The sequence below is a fragment of the Microcaecilia unicolor genome, chromosome 10 (genome assembly GCF_901765095.1).
Source record: "Microcaecilia unicolor chromosome 10, aMicUni1.1, whole genome shotgun sequence".
Taxonomy (NCBI): Eukaryota; Metazoa; Chordata; class Amphibia; order Gymnophiona; family Siphonopidae; genus Microcaecilia; species Microcaecilia unicolor.
Genome location: NC_044040.1, coordinates 83,418,913 through 83,446,215, shown reverse-complemented (window position 1 = coordinate 83,446,215; position 27,303 = coordinate 83,418,913). Strand labels below are relative to the sequence as shown.

The following is a 27,303-nucleotide window of genomic DNA, read 5'->3' as shown; positions in this document are numbered from 1 at the left end:
AAGACTTTATTGGACTCCAGATCAGTGGAAAAATTTAGATCAATTTCATTGCTGCCTTTTATAACAACTAAACTGTTTTCTGGCAAATAGCTTGCTATAAGAGATATACTAGTTAAATAAAGTTGCAAGCTATACTGAATTACTTATTAAGTCAAGTAATTTTGGGAGGAAAAGACCTCAGGTGCTCGGCATTCTCATCACAGATTTTAACCATAGACTCGCCAAGTGAGTTTCTTCATTGGTCTGAAAAACCTCCCTCTAATAAGTATTCCTTTATTTTTTACTTTGTTTTATTTTTAATTAGAAATTTTTCTTTCATGTTTCTTTAAAAACCTACCAACTCTGAATAGAGTGTCCATGGTAATTACTACTACTACTACTACTTAACATTTCTAGACTAGCAATGAGAGAACAATGCGCCTTCGGGAGACTAGCCATACACCTGTTCTTCAATACAGAATTTTCTGCTTGATGACTTTCTTTATGTTTTAATGGTTTAATGGAGTAAAGTCTGGTGAGCTGAACAGTATAGTATGGGCTCCCCAGGGATCAGCACTGTCTGCAATGCTTTTTAATGTTTTTCTTAGCTCTTTATCATTTGAATTGTTTAAATTTACGATATATGCTATCCAGTTTTTAACTGATTGATCAATCGGTGGCTGACTTTTGAATGATTGTCAACTTGTTTAAATTCAGCAATAGATGTGGGGAAATCCATTAAAATTAAATATTATCAAGACTCAAATCCTGATATCTAGTCATTTATTTGATGATGTCCCAACCCACTTTTTTAACTTAAATTTTTATTTTATAAACAAAAATGTTTTCTAAACATTGTAAATAGATGGTGCATACATTCAATTTCCAAGTTGCAATGAAAAGAAACTAAACTACACTAGAAAACAAACCAAAATACTCCCCCAGACCTGTGGTTCAGAAAGTCAGCTGTTTTACACATCCTAACCAATAGCCTCTAGATGTGAAACCAGATATGCCAAGCAAGTCTACTGTGACCTTAGCAAAACAGTCAATAAATGATTTCCATCTCTCTCATCTATGTGCCATCAGCTTACTGAGATAGAAGGCATGCAAAATATTATGTAGTATATCTTTCGTAGCTGAAATTTGAGCAGTCTTCAAACACTGAGAAATATTCCATCTTAAGATGGCAATATACTGAAAAATAGTTTTGGCTTGGGACATATTAGAGCCCACTGGTTGTGCTTGCATCAGTAACACCAAGTGATCCAGTGGTATATCTGTGCCAAACATATATGATAATATTTTTATCCATTCAATCCAAAATGCTCAAATTGGGGCATTCCCACCAGATAGGAAAGCAAGTTCCTATTGTACCACATTTAGATGTATGCTCCAGCGGCATGTGCCACCTATATAACAGTTTAACCCCCTGTTCTTTATAGGTATTAGAATGTATAGCCACCCATTCCTGGTCAGTCAATTGTACCCTTAAATCTTGGACCCATTTTATTTGGTAAGCAGGAGTAGAATAAGACTCTCCAATAAAGAGGTCATAGATTTTAGAGATAAGTTTCCTTTGAGTTGCTCCCTCTTGCAACATTTCTTCAAAGGGAGTTAGGACACTGCCCAAACCAGGGGCAATAGTTTTTGCATCAAGAAATTATGTATCTTAAGGTACATGTAAAAATCTGTATGCGGTATGTTCTCTCAAAGGTGCCCCATTGTATAAACCCCCAAGGATTTCCATCTATTATTACCAGTTCCCACCCTGGGGGAAAACAAAAGCGAGGCTCGGAGAGGGGTCTCCATGGATATCTCTTTTGCCCCCACCAACTGCTTTTGAACTTTACAATAAACATATGTTCTAGAAAGGGGTTGAGGCTCTCTGCATCTTTTTAGTCTTCACAGGATGCCAAAGCAGGTTAGATCAAAAATGTTGCTGAAAATACAATCTTTCCACCTGATTCTACCTGATTTTAGGTTTATACTCATAGCATTTGAGCAGGGTTTTCACTTGTGCTGCATAAAAATACTTCTTGAAATCAGGCACCCCAAGGCCTCCCGCCCCCCTACGTCAGGATGGTCCTGGCAACCCTAGAAGGATGCTTCCACTCTCTAGCATACCAAGGGGCGGGATGGTAGGGGGCAGTCTGCCCTGGGTGCAGACAGCAAGGGGGTGCATGGAGTAGTCGTGCAGCTGTGTTGGCTTCACTGGTTCCTTGCCCCTCTGACGTTACTTCCTTTTCGGGGCAGGGGACTGGTGGAGTCGACAGTCATGTGACTGCTCCTTGCACCCCCGGGGGAGGGAGGTGGGTGATTCACTTCGGGGTGTGGCGTAGCAGTGACCCACCCTGGGTGGCAGCCCACCTAGGTATGCCACTGCTTCTGCTACATAAAAATCTCTTCCTATTCAAAGATACCAGCCGGGCAGTGGGAATATTAATAGGTAGAGTCTGGCAGAGATACAGTAGTTTGGGCAGAACTATCATCTTGCATATAGCAATCCTCCCCTTCCAGGTATGATTCAACTTCTGCCATCTGTCAAAACTCTGCAGTAGTTAAGAAATTACTTTCCCATAATTTAAGGACTACATCTTCCTCAAGTCTTCTGGAATCTTGACACCCAAATTCTGGATATGATCTGTAGCTCACGCAAAGGGAAAAGTACGTCTTAATTCTTGGACTGCCTCAGGGGTTAGAGTAATGTTTAACAATTCTGACTTAAAGGCATTCATTTTGAAACCAGACATACTACCATATCTAGTGAGCAAAGACACAAGAGCTTGGAGGGATTCATATGGTTGGCTAATAGCAGGATGTCATGTCATCTGCAGAAAGGGAGATATTAACTCTTCCCTCCCATCGTTTACTCCATGGATCTCTAGGCTGTGTCTCATTAAAGCCGCTAGAGGCAATAGCGGATACCCCTGCTGAGATCCCTTTGCTAGTGGAAAGGAGTCGGTATCCCCCATTCACCCCGATGCGGGCCTGTGTTCAATTCTGGTCGCCGCATCTCAAGAAAGATATAGTAGAATTGGAAAAGGTGCAGCGAAGGGCGACTAAAATGATAGCGGGGATGGGACGACTTCCCTATGAAGAAAGACTAAGGAGGCTAGGGCTTTTCAGCTTGGAGAAGAGACGGCTGAGGGGGAGACATGAGAGAGGTATATAAAATATTGAGTGGAGTGGAACAGGTGGATGTGAAGCGTCTGTTCACGCTTTCCAAAAATACTAGGACTAGGGGGCATGCGATGAAACTACAGTGTAGTAAATTTAAAACAAATAGGCGAAAATGTTTCTTCACCCAACGCATAATTAAACTCTGGAATTCGTTACCGGAGAACGTGGTGAAGGCGGTTAGCTTAGCAGAGTTTAAAAGGGGGTTAGACGGTTTCCTAAAGGCCAAGTCCATAAACTAATGGACTTTGGGAAAATCCACAATTCCGGGAATAACATGTATAGAATGTTTGTACATTTGGGAATCTCGCCAGGTGCCCTTGGCCTGGATTGGCCGCTGTCGTGGACAGGATGCTGGGCTCGATGGACCTTAGGTCTTTTCCCAGTGTGGCATTACTTATGTACTTATTACTAAGATCTACTAAGAAGCAATAATACTCTAAACTGATTGATTCAGAGGGGTTGAAACAAAAAATGTTTGTCAAATAAAACGCTCTAGTTATTGTGGTAGTGAATTTTCTGACATGCCCAGTATTTCCACAAGATATTTTTTTTTTAAATTTATTATTTATTTACTTTCATTTTATAACAAGCATTACACACTTGTAATAGAAAAGTACATTCATCAAGAAAGAAAAAAGAAAATTATAAGAAATATAATTAAAAGTAACATTTCCTGAGTCAGTACACTCGAGTCCTCAATATTGATCCAAGATATAACATATATAGAGGATATCATAAGAAAAAATATAAGGAAAACTAAACTGGTCAAAAGAGGTTTCTCACTTTATCATATATGAGCTCATTCTCTTCGATCCAACAATTCTTTTATAGCTGTTATAAATTCACTGAGTTGTACAGACTCAAAGAATACATACTTGACCGATTGATAACAAACAATGCACTTACAGGGATATCGCAAAAAGAATGTTGCACCCAGCTGGAGAACTCCTGGCTTCAGTAACAAAAACTGCCTACGCTTCTTTTGAGTCTCCTTAGAGACATCGGGAAAGATACGAACTTTTAGACCTAAAAATTCTCTCTTTATTTTTAAAGAATTTTTTCATAATTAAAACTTTATCAATTGACATAGCTAGAGTCACTAACAATGTTCCTGTAGTTACCAAGTCCTCTGTTGGTGCCTCCAGCATCGCTGAGACATCCAATGGTTGCCCTTGCTGTTGATTAGGAACTTCTGATAATCGTTGTGGTAAATAATACACTTGACTCGTTGGAGGAAAGTTCCCTTCCGTAAATCCCAATATTTCCTTCATATATCTGACTAACATCTCTCTTGGAGTAATAGTAACTGTTCTTGGAAAATTCAATAATCGTATATTATTAGCCCTTTGAGAGTTTTCCAGATTTTCAATTTTCTTTCTCATGTTAGTAAGATCTTTTATCATAATTATTTGCAAGTCATTCATTTTATCTATTCTTTGTACTGAAGGTCCAAATTTCCCCAATAAGTCTTTATTCTCTCCTTCTATAGATTCGACAGATTTTTCTAGATTTTTGACTCGTGTCTCCAGGTCCTGAATTTGTGGGCATAATACTTTTCCCAAATTAACAATTAACCCCCATAAACTTTCCAGGGTAATCTCTGCTGGTTTAACTTGAAGAAAAGTTAAAGTACCTTGTTTTTGTTTCTCTTCGGCCAATATAGCCCTTGTTTCTATAATCCCCGTGTCAGCCATATCTCCTCTTGCTAGCTGAACGTTACCCTCCAGGGTTAATCGGGAGCCTCCGAAACCTTCCGCTCTACTACTCTCCGTTAAAAGATCTTCTTCCCCCTGAGGTTCCGTTGCTGAACCAGTTCCTGGGAGCTTCGGAAACGACGCCAGAATCGGAGAGGAAACAGCCTGGGGTTGCAGAGGGGGAGCTCGTTGGTCGGGGCTAAGGATGACTTCGTGCACAGACAGCGTCTCGGATCCTCCATTCTTTCCGGACGCTGTGAGCGTGCTGCCCTCCAACCCACCCGAAACCTCCAGTCGCCGCACAAAAGCATCAAGAGGGCCAGTCAAAGTTCAGGTTAGTCGACCTGGGGGAACATTGGCTGTAGACTTCCCTCTACGCTTTGGCATTTTAGCGGGGTAAAAAGAAGGAAATAGTCAGAGTGTGGCGACCTGCGGCCAGTTCAGTCGGTCATCTTGGATCTCACAAGATATTTTTTTACCATTTGTACAGGGGTAATAAGAGGTGAACTAGGGAAATTTATTAGTCTCAAGTTAAGTCTCTTAGACTGATTTTCCAGATATTCCAGCCTTCGGAGAGTAAAATTCTTATCTTTAATCAATGTTTGACCCACAAGGGAGAATGGGCGTGCAAGTGGCAGATGAAGTTCAATGTTGACAAGTGCAAAGTGATGCATGTGGGTAAGAGGAACCCGAATTATAGCTACGTCTTGCAAGGTTCCGCGTTAGGAGTTACGGATCAAGAAAGGGATCTGGGTGTCGTCGTCGATGATACGCTGAAACCTTCTGCTCAGTGTGCTGCTGCGGCTAGGAAAGCGAATAGAATGTTGGGTGTTATTAGGAAGGGTATGGAGTCCAGGTGTGCGGATGTTATAATGCCGTTGTATCGCTCCATGGTGCGACCGCACCTGGAGTATTGTGTTCAGTACTGGTCTCCGTATCTCAAAAAAGATATAGTAGAATTGGAAAAGGTACAGCGAAGGGCGACGAAAATGATAGTGGGGATGGGACGACTTTCCTATGAAGAGAGGCTGAGAAGGCTAGGGCTTTTCAGCTTGGAGAAGAGTCGGCTGAGGGGAGATATGATAGACGTGTATAAAATAATGAGTGGAATGGATCGGGTGGATGTGAAGCGACTGTTCACGCTATCCAAAAATACTAGGACTAGAGGGCATGAGTTGAAGCTACAGTGTGGTAAATTTAAAACGAATCGGAGAAAATTTTCTTCACCCAACGTGTAATTAGACTCTGGAATTCGTTGCCGGAGAACGTGGTACGGGCGGTTAGCTTGACGGAGTTTAAAAAGGGGTTAGATAGATTCCTAAAGGACAAGTCCATAGACCGCTATTAAATGGACTTGGAAAAATTCCGCATTTTTAGGTATAACTTGTCTGGAATGTTTTTACGTTTGGGGAGCGTGCCAGGTGCCCTTGACCTGGATTGGCCACTGTCGGTGACAGGATGCTGGGCTAGATGGACCTTTGGTCTTTCCCAGTATGGCACTACTTATGTACTTATGTAAGTTCCATTTTTTGACTTTGTTCAGTAAGAGATTTTACTTCCGCTGCTTGTTGTTTCAGTCTTTTGCAATTGGGCTAATGCAGTTTCTGATAAAGTCTTAATAATTACAGCATTTTTAGTTACCACAGTTTGTAGGGAGGAATGTGCAGTAAAGGTTAAGTCCCATAGTGACTCTAACGTCACTACGGCTGGCTTTTCCATTTTCTCCATTGTCAATTCAGGAAGGGGTGCTTTAGCAGCATTTTCCAGGATACTCACTGTCTGTACTGGCAGTACAGGAGCCGATGTCACCTCTGGAGTAGAGAGCTGCACGGGAATGGGGTTTGTGGGAATCCCGCGGGGACGGAGGCAGTTTCTGCGGGATTCCCACGGGGATGGAAGCAGCTCTGCGGGATTCCCGCGGGGACGGAGGCAGTTTCTGCGGGATTCCCACGGGGATGGAAGCAGCTCTGCGGGATTCCCGCGGGGACGGGGGCAGTTCCTGCAGGGTTCCCGCGGGGATGGAAGCAGTTCTGCGGTCTTCTCGTAGAAGTGTAAGCTGCACCTGCACCAGCCTCTCATCTACCGAATACCAATTTCTTTGAGTGCTGTCTTCTCCTTCTCTTCTTCTTCCTTGCTTTAACAGCACAAATGTGGAAAGTCTTCCATTAAGGAGGTGGTAGAGTCACAAATGATGTCGGAATTCAAAAAGGCGTGGGATGAACACAGAGGATATCTAATTAGAAAATGGAAGTTATATAAAACCTAACCTTAAATGGCTGCATGTGTGTGGATGTGTCAAGTGACGCTTAGATGGCGACTCTGGCTGTGATGAACTAGAGCTGATACCTGGCAGACTTGTATGGTCTGTGTCTCATACATGGCAATCTGGTTTAGGGTGGGCTGGAAAGGGCTTAGACAGCAACTTCAGTGGCTAGAAAATGAGGACAGTGCTGGACAGACTTTTACAGTCTGCCCCACAAATGAGAAGACGAATAGACTGGAGTGGGCTTCAACGGCAACTCCAGTAGTTGGAACATAAGGATAGGGCCAGATAGACTTCTGTGGCCTTTGTTCCAGAAACACAAAAGAAAGACCATAATCAAGTATATAATATCACACTCGTTGATTTAATGATGAATTGATCATGAGTGTGACTATTGGCAGAGTGGATGGACCGTTCAGGTCTATTTGCTGTCACTTACTATGTTACTATTAATCCTCTTTGCTACCAGGCTGGTGCACAGACCTCAGCTCTGACACAGGCATGAGAATCAGATGTCACCTGACCTACTGGCACGTGCATGTGGCGACCTCTCAGCACAGAGTGCAAGTGAATCAGAGACAAGTCTTACATGTGCGCACCAGAGTGTTCCAACTTCCATTCCTTCCTTGCCTACAGTGCTGTGGCTCAAATCCAGAGACAGACTGAGGGAGCTGACTGAAATTTTCTTTTATGTACCATTAAATTCTTACAGGGATGGGTGGGGATGGGTTAAATTCTTGCGGGGACGGGTTGGGATGGGTTAAATTTTTGCGGGAATGGGTGGGGATGGGTAAGATTCCAGCGGGGATGGGTGGGGACGGGTAAGATTCCAGCAGGGACGGGCGGGGATGGGTAAGATTTCTGTCCCCGTGCAACTCTCTACTCTGGAGCTCCCAAGCTGTCGTCCCTCTGATCTCTCCTTGTCTCCAAAAGGCTCCCTCCCTGCATGCTCTGCTCTCCGCTTCGGATCTGAGCTACAGGGCTCATCTGGAGATGCTCACTTCCTGGTTGTGGAGGAGCCGCACGTTTGACAGGGCTAAGGGAAGCCCCGTCTACACTGTCGGCTAACACTGAAGTGCCAGCCTCAGCTACCGGAGTAGAAATCTTCCCGGGACCCAGTGCGACTGCAAAATCTTCCATCTTAGCCTGCCGAAGCTGACTTGTCCCGTCAGGGAGAGAGGGAATCTGCCTGACCTTGCCTCTCCTTTTCCCCATTTAGGGGTTCAGGTAAGGAGCAGCTTTGTGGCACTTTCAGAGAAGAGTGAGGCGCGTCTGGTAACGTTTCTCATACCGTCGCCATCTTGGATCTGTACGAGACCATTTTTATTCACAGATGTGTTGATGACTGTTAACTGCTGTTTATATAAGATGAAAAATGCCATGGGCTGAAATTCATTATTTAATAAACTGATAACATCCTAAAGAAACCAGTCAAAGAAAGTGCTTAGGATAGAATGGGGGTGCTTGGTGAGAACAGAATCTAGCCTAGAAAATTGTCAAGGCCCCTGACACTTCAGCATTTTTTGTACTGGATATCTCATATACAAAGTACATTAAAAACTTGGGTTCCAGTTGCGCTAGCGTTTTCAGCGCATACCAAACACTAGAAATACCCACATATTCCTATGAGTGTCTTTAGCGTTTAGCACGTGCTAAATACGCTAGCGCGCCCTTACCACTGCTTAGTAAACAGGGCCCTAGGACTTGAATATGCAGTCAACCAATTTGAGGCTGATGTACTAAGGAGTACAGTCATAGCCTAATGGTTAATGCAGTGGCTTGAGAACGTGGGGAACTGGGCTTGGTTCCCACTGCAGCTCCTTGTGACTCTGAACAAATCACTTAAGACTCCATTGCCCCAGCTGCAAAATAAGTAATTGTATATAATATGTAAATCACTTTGTAACCACAGAAAGACAGTGTATCAAATCCCATTCTCTTTACCTTTCCTTTCTCTAATCTGTGTGTAAATGCCATGCTCTGAAGCACAGTGCAGTTTCCCTAATGTATGTTGGAAAAAACTTGTGCCCAAGGGTGTAGCCAAATCAAATGCAACTATTTGTGTATAAAATGTATGTAGACTTGGGAGAGCATGCCAAGATGTACTCACTTTATCAGCACATAGAAGTGTCGTATATGTTGCATACTTAAGATGTCTAAATTTCTGTTGTTGAATTCCTTACCCTTCATTTCACAGCTGTGGCTCCTCTATCTTAACCTCTCATTCAGTGACATTACCATTTCTATTCCTTCTCCCCTGCCACCTTCTTCAATCTATCCACTCATCCCATTGAATAAAAAGAAAACAAGGAAAAAAAGACAATAAAAGAAAAAGATTGCTGACGGTTCTTGCTGGAAAATAGCACTCACTAATGTTAAGTCACAGAAAAGCAAGCTAACCTTTTATTCCACATAGTCTACTTGCTAAATCCCAGGCATAAAAAAATAAAGTAAACTTTCCAGTTGTATGCACTTCTTTGAATTGGGGTTTAATAGCTCACTTTCATTGGTATTTAAATAACCAATGTGGTGTCTGTGCAGTCCTTTGCACACAGTTTTGTTATGAACTAAACTCCTTAATGCAGCTGCCTTATGCTCAAGCACAGAAAATTATGCTCACAACCCATGCTAAAATGTATGCCAAGCTTTCAGCACTTATATCAGCCTCTTTATTAGGTATGAAATGCCAATATTTGTTTTGGTAAGGTTTTTGCAACTGTATAGCTGTTCCCTTGCTTTTCTTTTCTATATTTGAATAAATGATTTTTGGTATAAATATAGACTTACAAAAATTACTCCAGTCTATATGTCAATAACTTTATTATGACGTGTGCTTCAACAGTATGCACATATCGTAATTAAAAACAACAACACGACACATTAACTTCACGCTACTAACCTCTCATTCACTCATTCCCATTCTTTCAATGTACCTGTCCTCCCGTTTGTCATTATGGTTTTACTAATAAAGTTTATATAAACCAATACTCAAATGGTTTCTTAACTGAACTGTTAAATGTTTTTTACTCTAATACAGTTTCAAACTATCAACATTTGTTAAGATATATCTTAACCAAACACATGAGTAGTTTTGTTCTACATAACTTTACAGTATTTGCACGAAACTGTTTAAAAGCAGTCTCTAAGATAAACGTCCATGAAGGTGAAACACCCTTCAAAGTTTCCAGGTACTTGATGAACGGGGATTATCACCCACATATGATGTTAGCTTGTTCCTTATATAAGCGTCGGTTCCCCAATGCAGGACCGCATTTCGCTCACTTCTTCAGGAGGAACCACCACACCATCTACAACAAAATAATCCTATTATCTCACCTCATTTCATATACTATCTTTGATATAACATAATCCTTAGCAATAACCTTTTCATCATATTTCACCTACTTTAATCAATTTTCGAAGGCTGCATGTCTGGAAGAAACTTCTCAGTACAGGAACCAACAGTGGCGTCTAAAATCACCGGAGGAGTAAAGAACGCCCTTTTTAAATCTTCCCATGATGCTATGCTCCACCTGGGATTTAAAGCAACACTCCTTCAAATCCATTCTACTTCCTGATTAAGACCCGCAGGAGTCACTGTATTCCATGTATAAATATAACGTTGTTCTATAGTTAACAGACGAATGCTGACATCGCCCCCCCTGTTCTCATTAGGGGAGATCTGCGTCAATATTACGCATTTTAATTGTTCAATGGTATGATTATATTCATACCAATGTGCCACTATAGGATTCATCATTTTCTTTAATCGTATATTACTAATGTGTTCTGCCAATCTATTCTTTAACAAACGTTTAGTATGCCCTATATAATAAAGCCCACAAGGGCATATAATACAGTATACAACCTGAGAGCTAATACAGTTGTTGATTTGTCGTAATATGAACTTTTTATTGCTGTGGGGTATAAGGATTGTTCCAGTATCTAAGGAATATCGGCAGTATACACATTTCCCACAAGGGGAATGCCTGCCTTCCTCCATTGGCTTTTTAGATCTTTTCAACAATTCTCCCACATTTGCATGTCGCCTATAAGCTATTTTTGGGCGCTCTTTGAATTCTGGGTGTACAGTAAGTACTTGCCAATGTTTATGTATAATGCTGCCAATACTAGGAGCTTTATATGAAAATGGAATGACACAAGCCAAGGCTTTCGAAGGAGAACGTGACTTTGGTAACATCAACCATGGACGGTGAGCATAAAGGGCTCTTTTATATGCGTTTTTGAGGATCCTCATCGGATAACCACGAGTTTTAAATCTTTCTATCATAATCTTTGCCTGAATCTTAAACTCTAAGGTAGAAGAGCACAAACGTCTTAGACGCAACAATTGTCCGACCGGTATCCCTCTTTTTAAGCCGTAATGATGAAAGCTTTGGTAATGAAGGAGGGTATTACGATCAGTAATTTTGCGAAAAATAGTAGTGCTAAAACCTCCCTCATCAGTTCTACTTATTTTAATATCGAGGAACTCTAATTCTCTTAGAGATATTCTGGAAGTAAATTTTATATTAGGATCTCTCGCATTTAAACTTTCCAAAAAGGACCTCAATTCCACAAAAGAGCCCTGCCACAATAATATCACATCATCGATGTAGCGTTTCCACGATAAGATGTTTTGAGACCACTGAGATTTATACACAAATTTTTCTTCGAATTGAGTCATGTACAAGCATGCCAAGGAGGGTGCTACACTCGCTCCCATAGCTACCCCCTTGATCTGCCTGTAAAAACATTCCTCAAATTCAAAGAAGTTGTAACACACCACCCATGTTAGTAATTGTTTTAATACTTCAATTTTTGATTGCGGTATGTGTAAAGCCTCAAAATGGTCACATGCTATCTTTATAGCACTATTTTGGGGAATATTTGTATATAAAGCTACTACATCCAATCCCACCATATAGAATTCTTTTTCCTTCAATTGGGGCTCCAAATGTTCTAATATTTGTATGTGTCACCCCTGTCCAAGAATACCTTATATTTATTTTGTTCCAAAAATCCACAAATCCATTTTTGATCCGCCCGGTCGCCCTATAGTATCCACTAGGGATACAGTGCTAGAACCTTTATCTAAATATATAGATAATTTGCTTAACCCGGTGGTCAAATTGGCAGATTCGTACGTGAGGGATTCTATGCATTACATACAAATATTAGAACATTTGGAGCCCCAATTGAAGGAAAAAGAATTCTATATGGTGGGATTGGATGTAGTAGCTTTATATACAAATATTCCCCAAAATAGTGCTATAAAGATAGCATGTGACCATTTTGAGGCTTTACACATACCGCAATCAAAAATTGAAGTATTAAAACAATAACTAACATGGGTGGTGTGTTACAACTACTTTGAATTTGAGGAATGTTTTTACAGGCAGATCAGGGGGGTAGCTATGGGAGCGAGTGTAGCACCCTCCTTGGCATGCTTGTACATGACTCAATTCGAAGAAAAATTTGTGTATAAATCTCAGTGGTCTCAAAACATCTTATCGTGGAAACGCTACATCGATGATGTGATATTATTGTGGCAGGGCTCTTTTGTGGAATTGAGGTCCTTTTTGGAAAGTTTAAATGCGAGAGATCCTAATATAAAATTTACTTCCAGAATATCTCTAAGAGAATTAGAGTTCCTCGATATTAAAATAAGTAGAACTGATGAGGGAGGTTTTAGCACTACTATTTTTCGCAAAATTACTGATCGTAATACCCTCCTTCATTACCAAAGCTTTCATCATTACGGCTTAAAAAGAGGGATACCGGTCGGACAATTGTTGCGTCTAAGACGTTTGTGCTCTTCTACCTTAGAGTTTAAGATTCAGGCAAAGATTATGATAGAAAGATTTAAAACTCGTGGTTATCCGATGAGGATCCTCAAAAACGCATATAAAAGAGCCCTTTATGCTCACCGTCCATGGTTGATGTTACCAAAGTCACGTTCTCCTTCGAAAGCCTTGGCTTGTGTCATTCCATTTTCATATAAAGCTCCTAGTATTGGCAGCATTATACATAAACATTGGCAAGTACTTACTGTACACCCAGAATTCAAAGAGCGCCCAAAAATAGCTTATAGGCGACATGCAAATGTGGGAGAATTGTTGAAAAGATCTAAAAAGCCAATGGAGGAAGGCAGGCATTCCCCTTGTGGGAAATGTGTATACTGCCGATATTCCTTAGATACTGGAACAATCCTTATACCCCACAGCAATAAAAAGTTCATATTACGACAAATCACCAACTGTATTAGCTCTCAGGTTGTATACTGTATTCTCCGAGGACAAGCAGGCTGCTTGTTCTCACTGATGGGTGACGTCCCCGGCAGCCCCTCCAATCGGAATCTTCCTAGCAAAGTCCTTTGCTAGTCCTCGCGCGCGCACCGCGCATGCGCGGCCTTCTTCCCGCCCGAAACCGGCTCGAGCCGGCCAGTCTTCTTTCGTCCGCACTCGGTACGGCTGTGTTTTTTGTCGTGTCGAGCCCCGGAGAGTCGACCTCGCGCGTCCGTGTTTTATTGACGTGTTTTTTCTTCGGAAAAGTTTCTATCTCTGTCGGGAAGTGCTCCGAAAACCCCCTTGGGTTTCATTTTCCCCTTCCCGTATTTCCAGTTTTGCCCCGGTAAGTTTTCTTTCGTCGTCGGGGTAGGCCTCTTTTCGGCCTCGGTCGAGATTTTTTCTCCCTAAAAGTTTTGGTGCTCCAAATTCGTCATTTCGGATTTTGACTTCGCCGGCGTGATTTTTCCGCCCATGACATCGAAGCCTTCCAGCGGCTTCAAGAAGTGCACCCAGTGCGCCCGGGTAATCTCGCTCACTGATAGGCACTCTTCGTGTCTTCAGTGTCTGGGGGCCGAGCACCGTCCCCAGAACTGTAGTCTGTGTTCCCTGTTACAAAGGCGGACTCAAGTAGCGAGATTGGCCCAGTGGAACGTTTTGTTCTCGGGCGCTTCGTCGGCATCGGCACCGGGGTCATCGTGTGCATCGACGTCATCAGCGTCCAGACCTTCATCCTTGGCTGCCAGTGCACCGAGTGCATCGAGGCATCGGCCCTCTGCATCGGCACCGAGACATCGGATAGCTGCATCGACGTCGGTGGTACCGGGACCTCGTCTCCTGATGTCGTCGGACGGTGGTGCATCGAGTGGAGTGCAGGTGAGGGCTGTCCTTTCCCCTGCTGGTGGCGGTGAGCCCTCGGGTGGGTCTCCTCCTACCCTGAGGGCTCCTGCGGTACAGCCCCCCCGAGATCGACCCTCTTCGGTCTCGGCCCCGAGGAAGCGACGGATGGATTCTACGTCCTCCTCGTCGGTGCCGGGAAGCTCCGGTGACATGCTTCGGAAGAAGTCGAAGAAGCATCGACACCGGTCCCCTTCCCGCGTCGGCACCGAGAGCTCTGGGTCGCCGAGGGAGTCGGCACCCAGCAGGCATCGGCACCGAGAGGACCGCTCACCCTCTGTTCAGAGGTGTCGATGCGCTCCACTCTGGACAGCCCGGAACAGCCTCCACGCCCGGAACAGGTTCTGACGTCGACGCCTGCATCGACCTCCATGCCTTTCTCTGCAGCCGCTCTGAACGAGAGCCTCCGGGCCGTTCTCCCAGAGATTCTGGGAGAGCTGTTGCGCCCTACCCCTCCGGTACCGTCGAGCATGGCGCCGGCTGGCCCATCGCCCGGGGTGAGGTCCCCGACGTCGGTACCGCGTGCGGTGCCGACTGCGGCCACCTCCCAGGAGGGCTCCCCGACTACGTCGGCGGAGGGAGCTTCGCCGATGCGGGCGAGGGAGTCTACCTCTCGACGCCCCCATCGTGGACGTGGCTCCACGGAGTCGAGCCGGGCGCGGTTGCAGACGCAGGTCCGTGAACTTGTGTCTGACACCGAGGGTGAGGCCTCGTGGGAAGAAGAAGAAGATCCCAGATATTTCTCTGACGAGGAGTCTGAGGGTCTTCCTTCTGATCCCACTCCCTCTCCTGAAAGGCAGCTTTCTCCTCCCGAGAGTCTGTCTTTTGCTTCCTTTGTCCGGGAGATGTCTACGGCCATCCCCTTCCCGGTGGTTGTGGAGGACGAGCCCAGGGTTGAAATGTTTGAGCTCCTGGACTATCCTTCTCCACCTAAGGAAGCGTCCACTGTTCCCTTGCACCATGTCCTGAAAAAGACATTGCTTGCGAACTGGACCAAGCCATTAAGTAATCCCCACATTCCCAAGAAGATCGAGTCCCAGTACCGGATCCATGGGGACCCAGAGCTGATGCGCACTCAGTTGCCTCATGACTCTGGAGTTGTGGATTTGGCCCTAAAGAAGGCTAAGAGTTCTAGGGAGCATGCTTCGGCGCCCCCGGGCAAAGACTCTAGAACCTTAGACTCCTTTGGGAGGAAGGCCTACCATTCTTCTATGCTCGTGGCCAAGATCCAGTCTTACCAGCTCTACACGAGCATACACATGCGGAACAATGTGCGGCAGTTGGCGGGCTTGGTTGATGCTCTTCCCCCTGAGCAAGCCAAGCCTTTTCAGGAGGTGGTCAGGCAGCTGAAGGCGTGCAGAAAATTCCTGGCCAGAGGAGTTTGACACTTTTGATGTTGCGTCCAGGGCCGCTGCTCAAGGTGTGGTGATGCGCAGGCTCTCATGGCTGCGTGCCGCCGACCTGGAGAATAGACTCCAGCAGCGGATTGCGGACTCGCCTTGCCGTGCGGACAACATTTTTGGAGAAAAAGTCGAGCAGGTGGTAGAGTCTCTCCACCAGCAGGACACCGCATTCGACAAGTTCTCCCGCCGGCAGCCTTCAGCATCTACCTCTACAGGTAGAAGATTTTTCGGGGGAAGGAAGACTGGTCCCTATGCTTCTGGTAAGCGTAGGTACAATCCTCCTTCCCGACAGCCTGCGGCCCAGGCTAAGCCCCAGCGCGCTCGCTCTCGTCAGCAGCGTGCGCCTCAGCAAGGCCCCGCGGCTCCCCAGCAAAAGCAAGGGGCGAGCTTTTGACTGGCTCCAGCAGAGCATAGCCGACACCCCAGTGTCAGTGCCGGGCGACCTGCCGGTCGGGGGGAGGTTGATAGCTTTTCACCAAAGGTGGCCTCTCATAACCTCCGATCAGTGGGTTCTGCATATAGTCCGGCAAGGATACACCCTCAATTTGGCCTCAAAACCTCCAAATTGTCCACCGGGAGCTCAGTCTTACAGCTTCCAGCACAAGCAGGTACTTGCAGAGGAACTCTCCGCCCTTCTCAGCGCCAATGCGGTCGAGCCCGTGCCATCCGGGCAGGAAGGGCTGGGATTCTATTCCAGGTACTTCCTTGTGGAAAAGAAAACAGGGGGGATGCGTCCCATCCTAGACCTAAGGGCCCTGAACAAATATCTGGTCAAAGAAAAGTTCAGGATGCTTTCCCTGGGCACCCTCCTCCCCATGATTCAGCAAAACGATTGGCTATGCTCTCTGGACTTGAAGGATGCCTACACTCACATCCCGATACTGCCAGCTCACAGACAGTATCTGCGATTTCAGCTGGGCACACGCCACTTCCAGTACTGTGTGCTACCCTTTGGGCTCGCCTCTGCGCCCAGGGTGTTCACAAAGTGCCTGGCTGTGGTAGCAGCGGCACTTCGCAGGCTGGGGGTGCATGTGTTCCCATATCTCGACGATTGGCTGGTGAAGAACACATCCGAGGCAGGAGCCCTGCAGTCCATGCAGATGACTATTCGCCTCCTGGAGCTACTGGGGTTTGTGATAAATTACCCAAAGTCCCATCTTCTCCCAGTGCAGAAACTCGAATTCATAGGAGCTCTGCTGGATTCTCGGACGGCTCGCGCCTATCTCCCAGAGGCGAGAGCCAACAACCTGTTGTCCCTCGTCTCGCGGGTGCGAGCGTCCCAGCAGATCACAGCTCGGCAGATGTTGAGATTGCTGGGCCACATGGCTTCCACAGTTCATGTGACTCCCATGGCCCGTCTTCACATGAGATCTGCTCAATGGACCCTAGCCTCTCAGTGGTATCAGGCTGCTGGGGGTCTAGAAGACGTGATCTACCTGTCCACGAGTTTTCTCGAATCCCTGTATTGGTGGACAATCTGGTCCAATTTGACTCTGGGACGTCCTTTCCAAATTCCTCAGCCACAAAAAGTGCTGACCACGGATGCGTCTCTCCTGGGATGGGGAGCTCATGTCGATGGGCTTCACACCCAAGGAAGCTGGTCCCTCCAGGAACACGATCTGCAGATCAATCTTCTGGAGTTACGAGCGATCTGGAACGCTCTGAAGGCTTTCAGAGATCAGCTGTCCCACCAAATTATCCAAATTCAGACAGACAACCAGGTTGCCATGTACTATGTCAACAAGCAGGGGGGCACCGGATCTCGCCCCCTGTGTCAGGAAGCCGTCAGCATGTGGCTCTGGGCTCGCCGGCATGGCATGGTGCTCCAAGCCACATACCTGGCAGGCGTAAACAACAGTCTGGCCGACAGATTGAGCAGGATCATGCAACCTCACGAATGGTCGCTCAGTTCCAAAGTAGTGCGACAGATCTTCCAGGCGTGGGGCACCCCCCTGGTGGATCTCTTCGCATCTCGAGTGAACCACAAAGTCCCTCAGTTCTGTTCCAGGCTTCAGGCCCACGGCAGGCTGGCATTGGATGCCTTCCTCCTGGACTGGGGGGAGGGTCTGCTGTATGCTTATCCTCCCATACCTCTGGTGGGGAAGACTTTGTTGAAACTCAAGCAAGACCGAGGCACCATGATTCTGATTGCTCCTTTTTGGCCGCGTCAGATCTGGTTCCCCCTTCTTCTGGAGTTGTCCTCCGAAGAACCGTGGAGATTGGAGTGTTTCCCGACCCTCATCACACAGGACGAAGGGGCGCTTCTGCATCCCAACCTCCAGTCTCTGGCTCTCACGGCCTGGATGTTGAGGGCGTAGACTTTGCCTCTTTGGGTCTGTCAGAGGGTGTCTCCCGCATCTTGCTTGCTTCCAGGAAAGATTCCACTAAGAGGAGTTACTTCTTTCAATGGAGGAGGTTTGCCGTCTGGTGTGACAGCAAGGCCCTAGATCCTCGCTCTTGTCCTACACAGACCCTGCTTGAATACCTTCTGCACTTGTCTGAGTCTGGTCTCAAGACCAACTCTGTAAGGGTTCACCTTAGTGCAATCAGTGCATACCATTACCGTGTGGAAGGTAAGCCGATCTCAGGACAGCCTTTAGTTGTTCGCTTCATGAGAGGTTTGCTTTTGTCAAAGCCCCCTGTCAAGCCTCCTACAGTGTCATGGGATCTCAATGTCGTTCTCACCCAGCTGATGAAACCTCCTTTTGAGCCACTGAATTCCTGCCATCTGAAGTACTTGACCTGGAAGGTCATTTTCTTGGTGGCAGTTACTTCAGCTCGTAGAGTCAGTGAGCTTCAGGCCCTGGTAGCCCAGGCCCCTTACACCAAATTTCATCATAACAGAGTAGTCCTCCGCACTCACCCTAAGTTTCTGCCGAAGGTTGTGTCGGAGTTCCATCTGAACCAGTCAATTGTCTTGCCAACATTTTTTCCCCGTCCTCATTCCTGCCCTGCTGAACGTCAGCTGCACACATTGGACTGCAAGAGAGCATTGGCCTTCTATCTGGAGCGGACACAGCCCCACAGACAGTCCGCCCAATTGTTTGTTTCTTTTGATCCCAACAAGAGGGGAGTGGCTGTAGGGAAACGCACCATATCCAATTGGCTAGCAGATTGCATTTCCTTCACTTACGCCCAGGCTGGGCTGGCTCTTGAGGGTCATGTCACGGCTCATAATGTTAGAGCCATGGCTGCGTCGGTAGCCCACTTGAAGTCAGCCACCATGGAGGAAATTTGCAAAGCTGCGACGTGGTTATCTGTCCACACATTCACATCTCATTACTGCCTGCAGCAGGATACCCGACGCGACAATCGGTTCGGGCAGTCAGTTCTTCAGAACCTGTTTGGGCTTTAGGATCCAACTCCACCCCCCGAGGGCCCTGTTTGTTCTGTTCCAGGCTGCACTCTCAGTTAGTTGGTAAATTTTTTAGGTCAATCTCAGTTCTGTCCTCGCCGTTGCGAGGCCCAATTGACCTTGGTTGTTGTTTTGAGTGAGCCTAGGGGCTAGGGATACCCCATCAGTGAGAACAAGCAGCCTGCTTGTCCTCGGAGAAAGCGAATGCTACATACCTGTAGAAGGTATTCTCCGAGGACAGCAGGCTGATTGTTCTCACAAACCCGCCCGCCTCCCCTTTGGAGTTGTGTCTTCCCTGGAAGTGTATTGTCGTGCTACATACTGGACTGGCCGGCTCGAGCCGGTTTCGGGCGGGAAGAAGGCCGCGCATGCGCGGTGCGCGCGGGCGCGCGAGGACTAGCAAAGGACTTTGCTAGGAAGATTCCGATTGGAGGGGCTGCCGGGGACGTCACCCATCAGTGAGAACAATCAGCCTGCTGTCCTCGGAGAATACCTTCTACAGGTATGTAGCATTCGCTTTATATGCCCTTGTGGGCTTTATTATATAGGGCATACTAAACGTTTGTTAAAGAATAGATTGGCAGAACACATTAGTAATATACGATTAAAGAAAATGATGAATCCTATAGTGGCACATTGGTATGAATATAATCATACCATTGAACAATTAAAATGCGTAATATTGACGCAGATCTCCCCTAATGAGAACAGGGGGGGCGATGTCAGCATTCGTCTGTTAACTATAGAACAACGTTATATTTATACATGGAATACAGTGACTCCTGCGGGTCTTAATCAGGAAGTAGAATGGATTTGAAGGAGTGTTGCTTTAAATCCCAGGTGGAGCATAGCATCATGGGAAGATTTAAAAAGGGCGTTCTTTACTCCTCCGGTGATTTTAGACGCCACTGTTGGTTCCTGTACTGAGAAGTTTCTTCCAGACATGCAGCCTTCGAAAATTGATTAAAGTAGGTGAAATATGATGAAAAGGTTATTGCTAAGGATTATGTTATATCAAAGATAGTATATGAAATGAGGTGAGATAATAGGATTATTTTGTTGTAGATGGTGTGGTGGTTCCTCCTGAAGAAGTGAGCGAAATGTGGTCCTGCATTGGGGAACCGACGCTTATATAAGGAACAAGCTAACATCATATGTGGGTGATAATCCCCGTTCATCAAGTACCTGGAAACTTTGAAGGGTGTTTCACCTTCATGGACGTTTATCTTAGAGACTGCTTTTAAACAGTTTCGTGCAAATACTGTAAAGTTATGTAGAACAAAACTACTCATGTGTTTGGTTAAGATATATCTTAACAAATGTTGATAGTTTGAAACTGTATTAGAGTAAAAAACATTTAACAGTTCAGTTAAGAAACCATTTGAGTATTGGTTTATATAAACTTTATTAGTAAAACCATAATGACAAACGGGAGGACAGGTACATTGAAAGAATGGGAATGAGTGAATGAGAGGTTAGTAGCGTGAAGTTAATGTGTCGTGTTGTTGTTTTTAATTACGATATGTGCATACTGTTGAAGCACATGTCATAATAAAGTTATTGACATATAGACTGGAGTAATTTTTGTAAGTGATAATCAGATAGACCCCAGCAGTTCTATTGTGTCCCTATTTGAGTAGCATAAATATAGACTGCCAGTTCTTTTGCTTTTACAAACTATAATATAGTAATGCATCTGTCAATTTATTACAGGTACAGGGTTGATTTGGTGTGTTTTTTGTTACTTGAAATATCGATGGGCCAAAGAAGAAGAGGAAACAAGACAAATGTATGATATGGTGGTAAAAATTATAGGTATGAGCTAATTTTTGTTTTAAGCTAATTTCTGTTTATTTGAGTAGTACTATGTCACATATTATTAAAATGCTCCCATCACCTTGCATCTGTAATATTGTTGACTAAAGGTATACATTTCATTTTCAAGATAGTTTCCAGTATTCTAGTAATCTTACTGATGCTGAATTTAATACACTGACTTCTACTCTGATGAGCAGAAAGTAGCAGAATGTAATATAAATTCAGAGTCTCCAGCCACCCAACTCTCCTACTATCTATCCCTCCAAACAAAACACAACACCACCCCACTCCACCCCTTCATCATTAAAATAATTAAAAAAAAAATAACATTGCACTATTGGTGAAAATATTCTGTTAAAAACACAAGTGTTAAATACCTCCTAAAACATTTTGTCATTTCTGTACATTCTGGATAGCTGGGTTATGGCCCCCTTTCAAAATGAGACAAGCACATGAAGTTCTTATTTCTCTGTTTACTGCTATCTCAATGATTTTTCAATAAAAGCACACTCCTTTCAAGAAGTCATTTGGGTGATCTTCTGCAGAACCATGACTGGGTTTTTATCAAGAACAAAAGCTTGATTGGGTCCCTACTCTGAACTGGCATTCTCTTGGAAGGTGGTTGGGGGGGGGGGGGGGGAGGTTTCATCATTCAAGAAGAAATACTGAAAAGGCATGTGGATGTTGGTGAAAAGCATGAAACTATTGTAGATGTCTTTTCATTATCTATCAGTAAGTATTGAAAGTTTATTTGTAGCAAAAGTCAGTGATTATAGAAATGTCTCTATATACCAGTCTTCACATGAGATTAACAGAGCTTTCTTCTGACAGTGATCACAGTTTCAAGATAGCATCTTAATCTAACTGCAACTGGTATTTTTCTAGAGGGGTTTAAGAGATCTTTAGCCTGGTGTTTGATTTGGGATTAAAGGTGTTGTTATAAATAGCCCCCAGATAACCTGTGAGGCATGCTTCTATGTTCTACAGTTTGTACATAATGATAGATGTGAGCCAAGGTAGGAGGACACCTACACAGATGGGTTGTTGAAGATTTGTAGTCTTGTAGAGGCTCCTGCGCCATACAGGTATTCTTGAAATTAGAACAATGTGTTAGACTTTCAAAGCAGGAAGGAATATCTGATCAAAAAAAAATACAGATCAGGACAGCCTTCTGGGTACAAAGGGTTGTTCAGAGAAGCCAGTTAACATGAGCCATGTACATGCCACAGAAGAAGGGAGAGAGTGCTGAAAAGCCTAGGTCTGAGCTAGAAAGATTATATGCTACTTTGCCGAGGTTTTGTTAATTGTTTGCTCTGGTCTTTAGGCGTGTGTTGCTTATTCAACCATTCAAAATATCAAGATTATTCATTGCTCTAGATTCCTGAAGCAGGCCATTCAGCCAAGACCTGTAACAATTCTGGTGGAAGATCGTAATTAAAATTATCCTTGCACCATTGATATTTGTTGTTCTTGGTCATCTCTGCTGTTTGTTGCTATTCTGTCTTGCCTATAAAAATTGGTGACCAGAGTGGGTCACATGATGGCTAATAGCTGAGTGGCTACCCGACAGAGCAGCTGTGAGCTGGAACCCCTGTTCTATGGAAAACAAAAATACATTCACGTGGGCAGTTGTCAGTTGATTTAAAAATTATCTTTATGAATTTTATATAATATACTCAACAACTATTGCATTTATATTTATCTTTATTACATCAATTAATCTCATAAACCTAACAATTATTGTCTAAAATCCCCATATATCTACCATTCATTCATTCATCCATTCACTCTAATTCACATTTATAAAACTAATATCAAAATATCAAACTCTATAACATTAGAACACCCGGAATAATAGAATCACTTATAATCTTGTAACAAAATGTTTTGCTTTCAATAGCAATACTGGTGTGAAACTTGTAAATTACACTGACATTCAAAGCACTTATTCTTCATTACGATCTTCTCTTGATCTATTGATAACCTGCTGTGAACTCTGTTACCATGTGAAAATTAGTCCATTGATTAAATCAATTGTCCACCACAGCAGGTTAAAACAAAAAGTTACATTCCATCGTAAACCACAACTGATTTACTATGTGCTGTAGTATTGAATGACAGTAGTTCCATTCACCGTGACTCCACTCTTCACGGGACTAATGTGAATCTTTTCCTTGACTTTCAAACTGCTTCACTGCAGCTGTCCTCTCATTTGTTTACTGAAACACTTGTACACGGACCCTACACGATCGTGTTTCGCAAATTATGCGTCTTCAGGGGTCAGTAATCTATGTAAACAACAATAATAGCATACATTTGTGTTTCACAAACAATATTACAATCCTTTTAAAAACCAGTATTATAAACTCTTACCGGCTCTACAGGTGGCCAAGCATTCAACAATCCTGGATGTGCCGGTGGTAACGCCTCAAAAGACGCCCACACATGCGCATACCAAGGCTTCACGGAGACTGAGTTTAAATACCCTCTCACAAATTTAACAATCCTGGATGTGTCGGTAGCAACGCCTCAAAAGACGCTCACACATGCGCATACCAAGGCTTCAAAGGGACTGACTTTAAATACCCTCTCACAAGTTTAACCACTCTACTTCTTTATTTAACCCGTAGGGGCTTACAGTGTTCCAAAGGTAAATTAGCCTTTGTTCTTTTCGCAATAGCATGCGAGGCACATTACCTCCTCTTTCAAAACTAATTTGACTCAAAACTACAAAGCGAAGATCCTGAACTTCATGTTTGACATCCACCCAATGTGAAACCAATGGAGCTTCCATTCGTTTAGTACGGAGATTACTGAGGTGCTGTGCTATCCTAACTTTGATCTTTTTAGTAGTCAATCCAATGTACCATAGTTCACAGGGACATTTTATGCCATACACACAATTTGTAGTATTGCAGTCAGTGTGAGCCTGCAAACGATATATTTTCTCTGAATGAGGAACATTCACTTCATTAACTTGCATGGCATACCTGCAATATACACACCGATTGCAACTCCCATGGCCAAATTCCTCATGTGTTGCATTACATGCAGTATTATGCCTTGCCAATTGTTCACCTAAATTTCTACCTCGAGAAAATGCAAACCGAGGAAATTGCTGAAAAACTTTGTGTATACCTAATATAGACCAATGACGTTTCATAATTTGTATAATTTGACTAGATGACTTAGTGTAAGGTAGCACACAAGTCAGCGGATCATTTTTTACAGATCTATATTTCTGGTTATCATGTGATGGATGCCATTCATTGTAGTTGTTGAACGCTCTCTTAGCCGCTTTTTTTAAAATTCTATCAGGATATCCTCTGTGTTGAAAACGTGAAATCATTTGAAAAGCTTGATGAGTGTATTCTTCACGAGAACTGCACAACCTACGGACTCGAAGCAGTTGACTCGATGGTATACTGTTTTTTAACCCAGAAGGATGGTGGCTGCGATAATGTAGTATTGTATTACGATCAGTTTCCTTACGGTAAATCTTAGTAATAAATCTACCGTCATACCATTGGATGTTTACATCCAAAAAATTCACCTCTCGACGACCAATACAGTATACAAATTTTATATGAGGGCTCACTGTATTCAAAATTTCCAACAGTTTCAATAAATTATCTTCTGTCCCTTGCCATATTACCAGAATGTCATCTATATATCGTAGCCATTTAACTACACCCTCAAAATGTTGATTTGTGTATATATACTGCTTCTCTAACTGGTCCATATACAAACATGCAATAGTGGGGGCTACTGTGGCCCCCATCGCAACTCCTTTTATTTGATGGAAAAATTTTCTTTAAACTTGAAAAAATTATGGTAAATGACTAACTCAGCTATTTAACATCCAGGATTGTTAAATTTGTGAGAGGGTATTTAAACTCAGTCTCCGTGAAGCCTTGGTATGCGCATGTGTGGGCGTCTTTTGAGGCGTTACCACCGGCACATCCAGGATTGTTGAATGCTTGGCCACCTGTAGAGCCGGTAAGAGTTTATAATACTGGTTTTTAAAAGGATTGTAATATTGTTTGTGAAACACAAATGTATGCTATTATTGTTGTTTACATAGATTACTGACCCCTGAAGACGCATAATTTGCGAAACACGATCGTGTAGGGTCCGTGTACAAGTGTTTCAGTAAACAAATGAGAGGACAGCTGCAGTGAAGCAGTTTGAAAGTCAAGGAAAAGATTCACATTAGTCCCGTGAAGAGTGGAGTCACGGTGAATGGAACTACTGTCATTCAATACTACAGCACATAGTAAATCAGTTGTGGTTTACGATGGAATGTAACTTTTTGTTTTAACCTGCTGTGGTGGACAATTGATTTAATCAATGGACTAATTTTCACATGGTAACAGAGTTCACAGCAGGTTATCAATAGATCAAGAGAAGATCGTAATGAAGAATAAGTGCTTTGAATGTCAGTGTAATTTACAAGTTTCACACCAGTATTGCTATTGAAAGCAAAACATTTTGTTACAAGATTATAAGTGATTCTATTATTCCGGGTGTTCTAATGTTATAGAGTTTGATATTTTGATATTAGTTTTATAAATGTGAATTAGAGTGAATGGATGAATGAATGAATGGTAGATATATGGGGATTTTAGACAATAATTGTTAGGTTTATGAGATTAATTGATGTAATAAAGATAAATATAAATGCAATAGTTGTTGAGTATATTGTATGAATTTAGTGCAACTATTTATTGAATGATACCTTAGACAACATTATGAATTTTATATGTGACAAGGCAATGCAATCTTGAACAGAAATTTTCCAATTTATGAAATAGAAGGAGAAAATTTTCAGGAGAGAAGAGTTCTTACTTGCAAAATAGAAGGAAAATGTAGACCTTCAATCTAGGAGGGAAGCCTAAATTAGAAATCCCAGGTAATCAAGTAATGAGAAAAATTTTAAAAAAGAAAAAGATAAATCAGCTGCTAATTCTCAAATATATAATTTCCTCAGATTTAGGTTACGACCTCTGTACCCAAAGTAGCTGGTGAACGGCTCTGAATGAAAGTCCACAACTGACAAAGTTCAAAAAATATAAAGGAAATCAAAGAAAAAAGTTTACACCTAGGCTGAGCACCTCCTGCTGGATGACAAGAAACTATTTCTTCCTTTGAGCTCTCTTGCAAATATCTTGAAAAATACGTACTTAGATCCAAGAAATTCTAAATTTTGAAATAAAAAATATAGACGCATGACACTGTCTTGTACAAAAATGAAGGACACTACTAAAGTATATGTTCCAGGTACAAAGTCCCATAAAGTTTCAAGCATACCAAACTTGTTTCAGAATTTTGTTCAGTTCTTCTCTTACAATTATCCACTGGTGCATAGTAGATGTTATTTAATGGTGGTAGACATTTAGCACATTTATGTTCTCTTTAGCTAAAAAAAAAAAAAAATAAGCGGATCACAAATACCTAAAAAATCATAATTCTCTAGTATATCAGTTCAAAAATTTCCTCTTTAACATGAAAAAAATTTTAATAAAACATCAATATAAAAGATCCTCAATGCAGAGCGCTGTTCCCGTTGTGGCAAGCGCAGATCAGTAGCGGGGCTCTGTAAAACGTGCTGTTTAGACTGTAGAGCCAGTATGAGCATGGTGAGCGATGATTCTTCCTGCTCGATGGAGCTGGCAGCGGGCGCCATCTTGGAAGCGCCGCATGGCTCGACCCCCGCGGTTGCGGAGGAGTCTGAGAGCAGAGGGGTGCCTCGGGCCGAGGCTGCCAGAGGAGCTCCGTTCCCTGTGGCTCCTAATTCGGATACAGGAGATCATGGTGAGTTTTTCTCCCCCGAGTTTGTGCTTATTTTACATAAAGCCTTCATGCTGAAAAGAGCTCTGCCGCAGGTGTCTGACACTTCGTTGCTACCTGGTTCCCCTACGACTGATGATGGCCCGAGGCTGATGCCAGACGGATGCCCCTGAGCGTTGGATACACGCTAAGCATAGACGGGTAAATTCCCCTTCGGAGAGTGGCGCTCCCCCCCCCCCGTGGTCGGGCTGTGGGGACTCTGAGGGATCTGGCCTTTGTGGTCTGAAGAGCCAGAGGAAGGAGCCGGTTTAGCATTGGATCTGAATGATTCCACTGCGGTTTGGATTTTCCACCGCGATGAGCTGCCAGCACTTATTTCTGATGCCTTACAGGCCCTCTCTATTGATGACCCTGTTCAAGGCGAGGCCTCCCCTGGCAAACCAAGGATGGCGAGTACTAAGAAGCCTGCTCGTGCCTTTCCTTTGCATGACTCCATCCAAGAGCTTATTTCTGCTCAGTGGGCTGACCCCGAGGGGCCCTTGAAAGTGGCCAGGGTGATGGGGCATCTTTACCCTCTGAGTGAGGAACACTTGGCCCGTTTTGGGATGCCTAAAGTGGATGCCTTAGTCACGGC

The 27,303-nt window shown here is 43.8% G+C and overlaps 1 protein-coding gene across 1 annotated transcript in view; it reads left to right on the top strand.

The window, feature by feature from the left end:
- Positions 1-27,303, top strand: part of LEMD3 (LEM domain containing 3) — a 372,137-nt gene that overhangs the window by 189,201 nt on the left and 155,633 nt on the right. Inside the window, 1 exon segment of the mRNA XM_030216941.1 lies at positions 20,775-20,876. Coding sequence (XP_030072801.1) covers positions 20,775-20,876 — 102 coding nt within the window.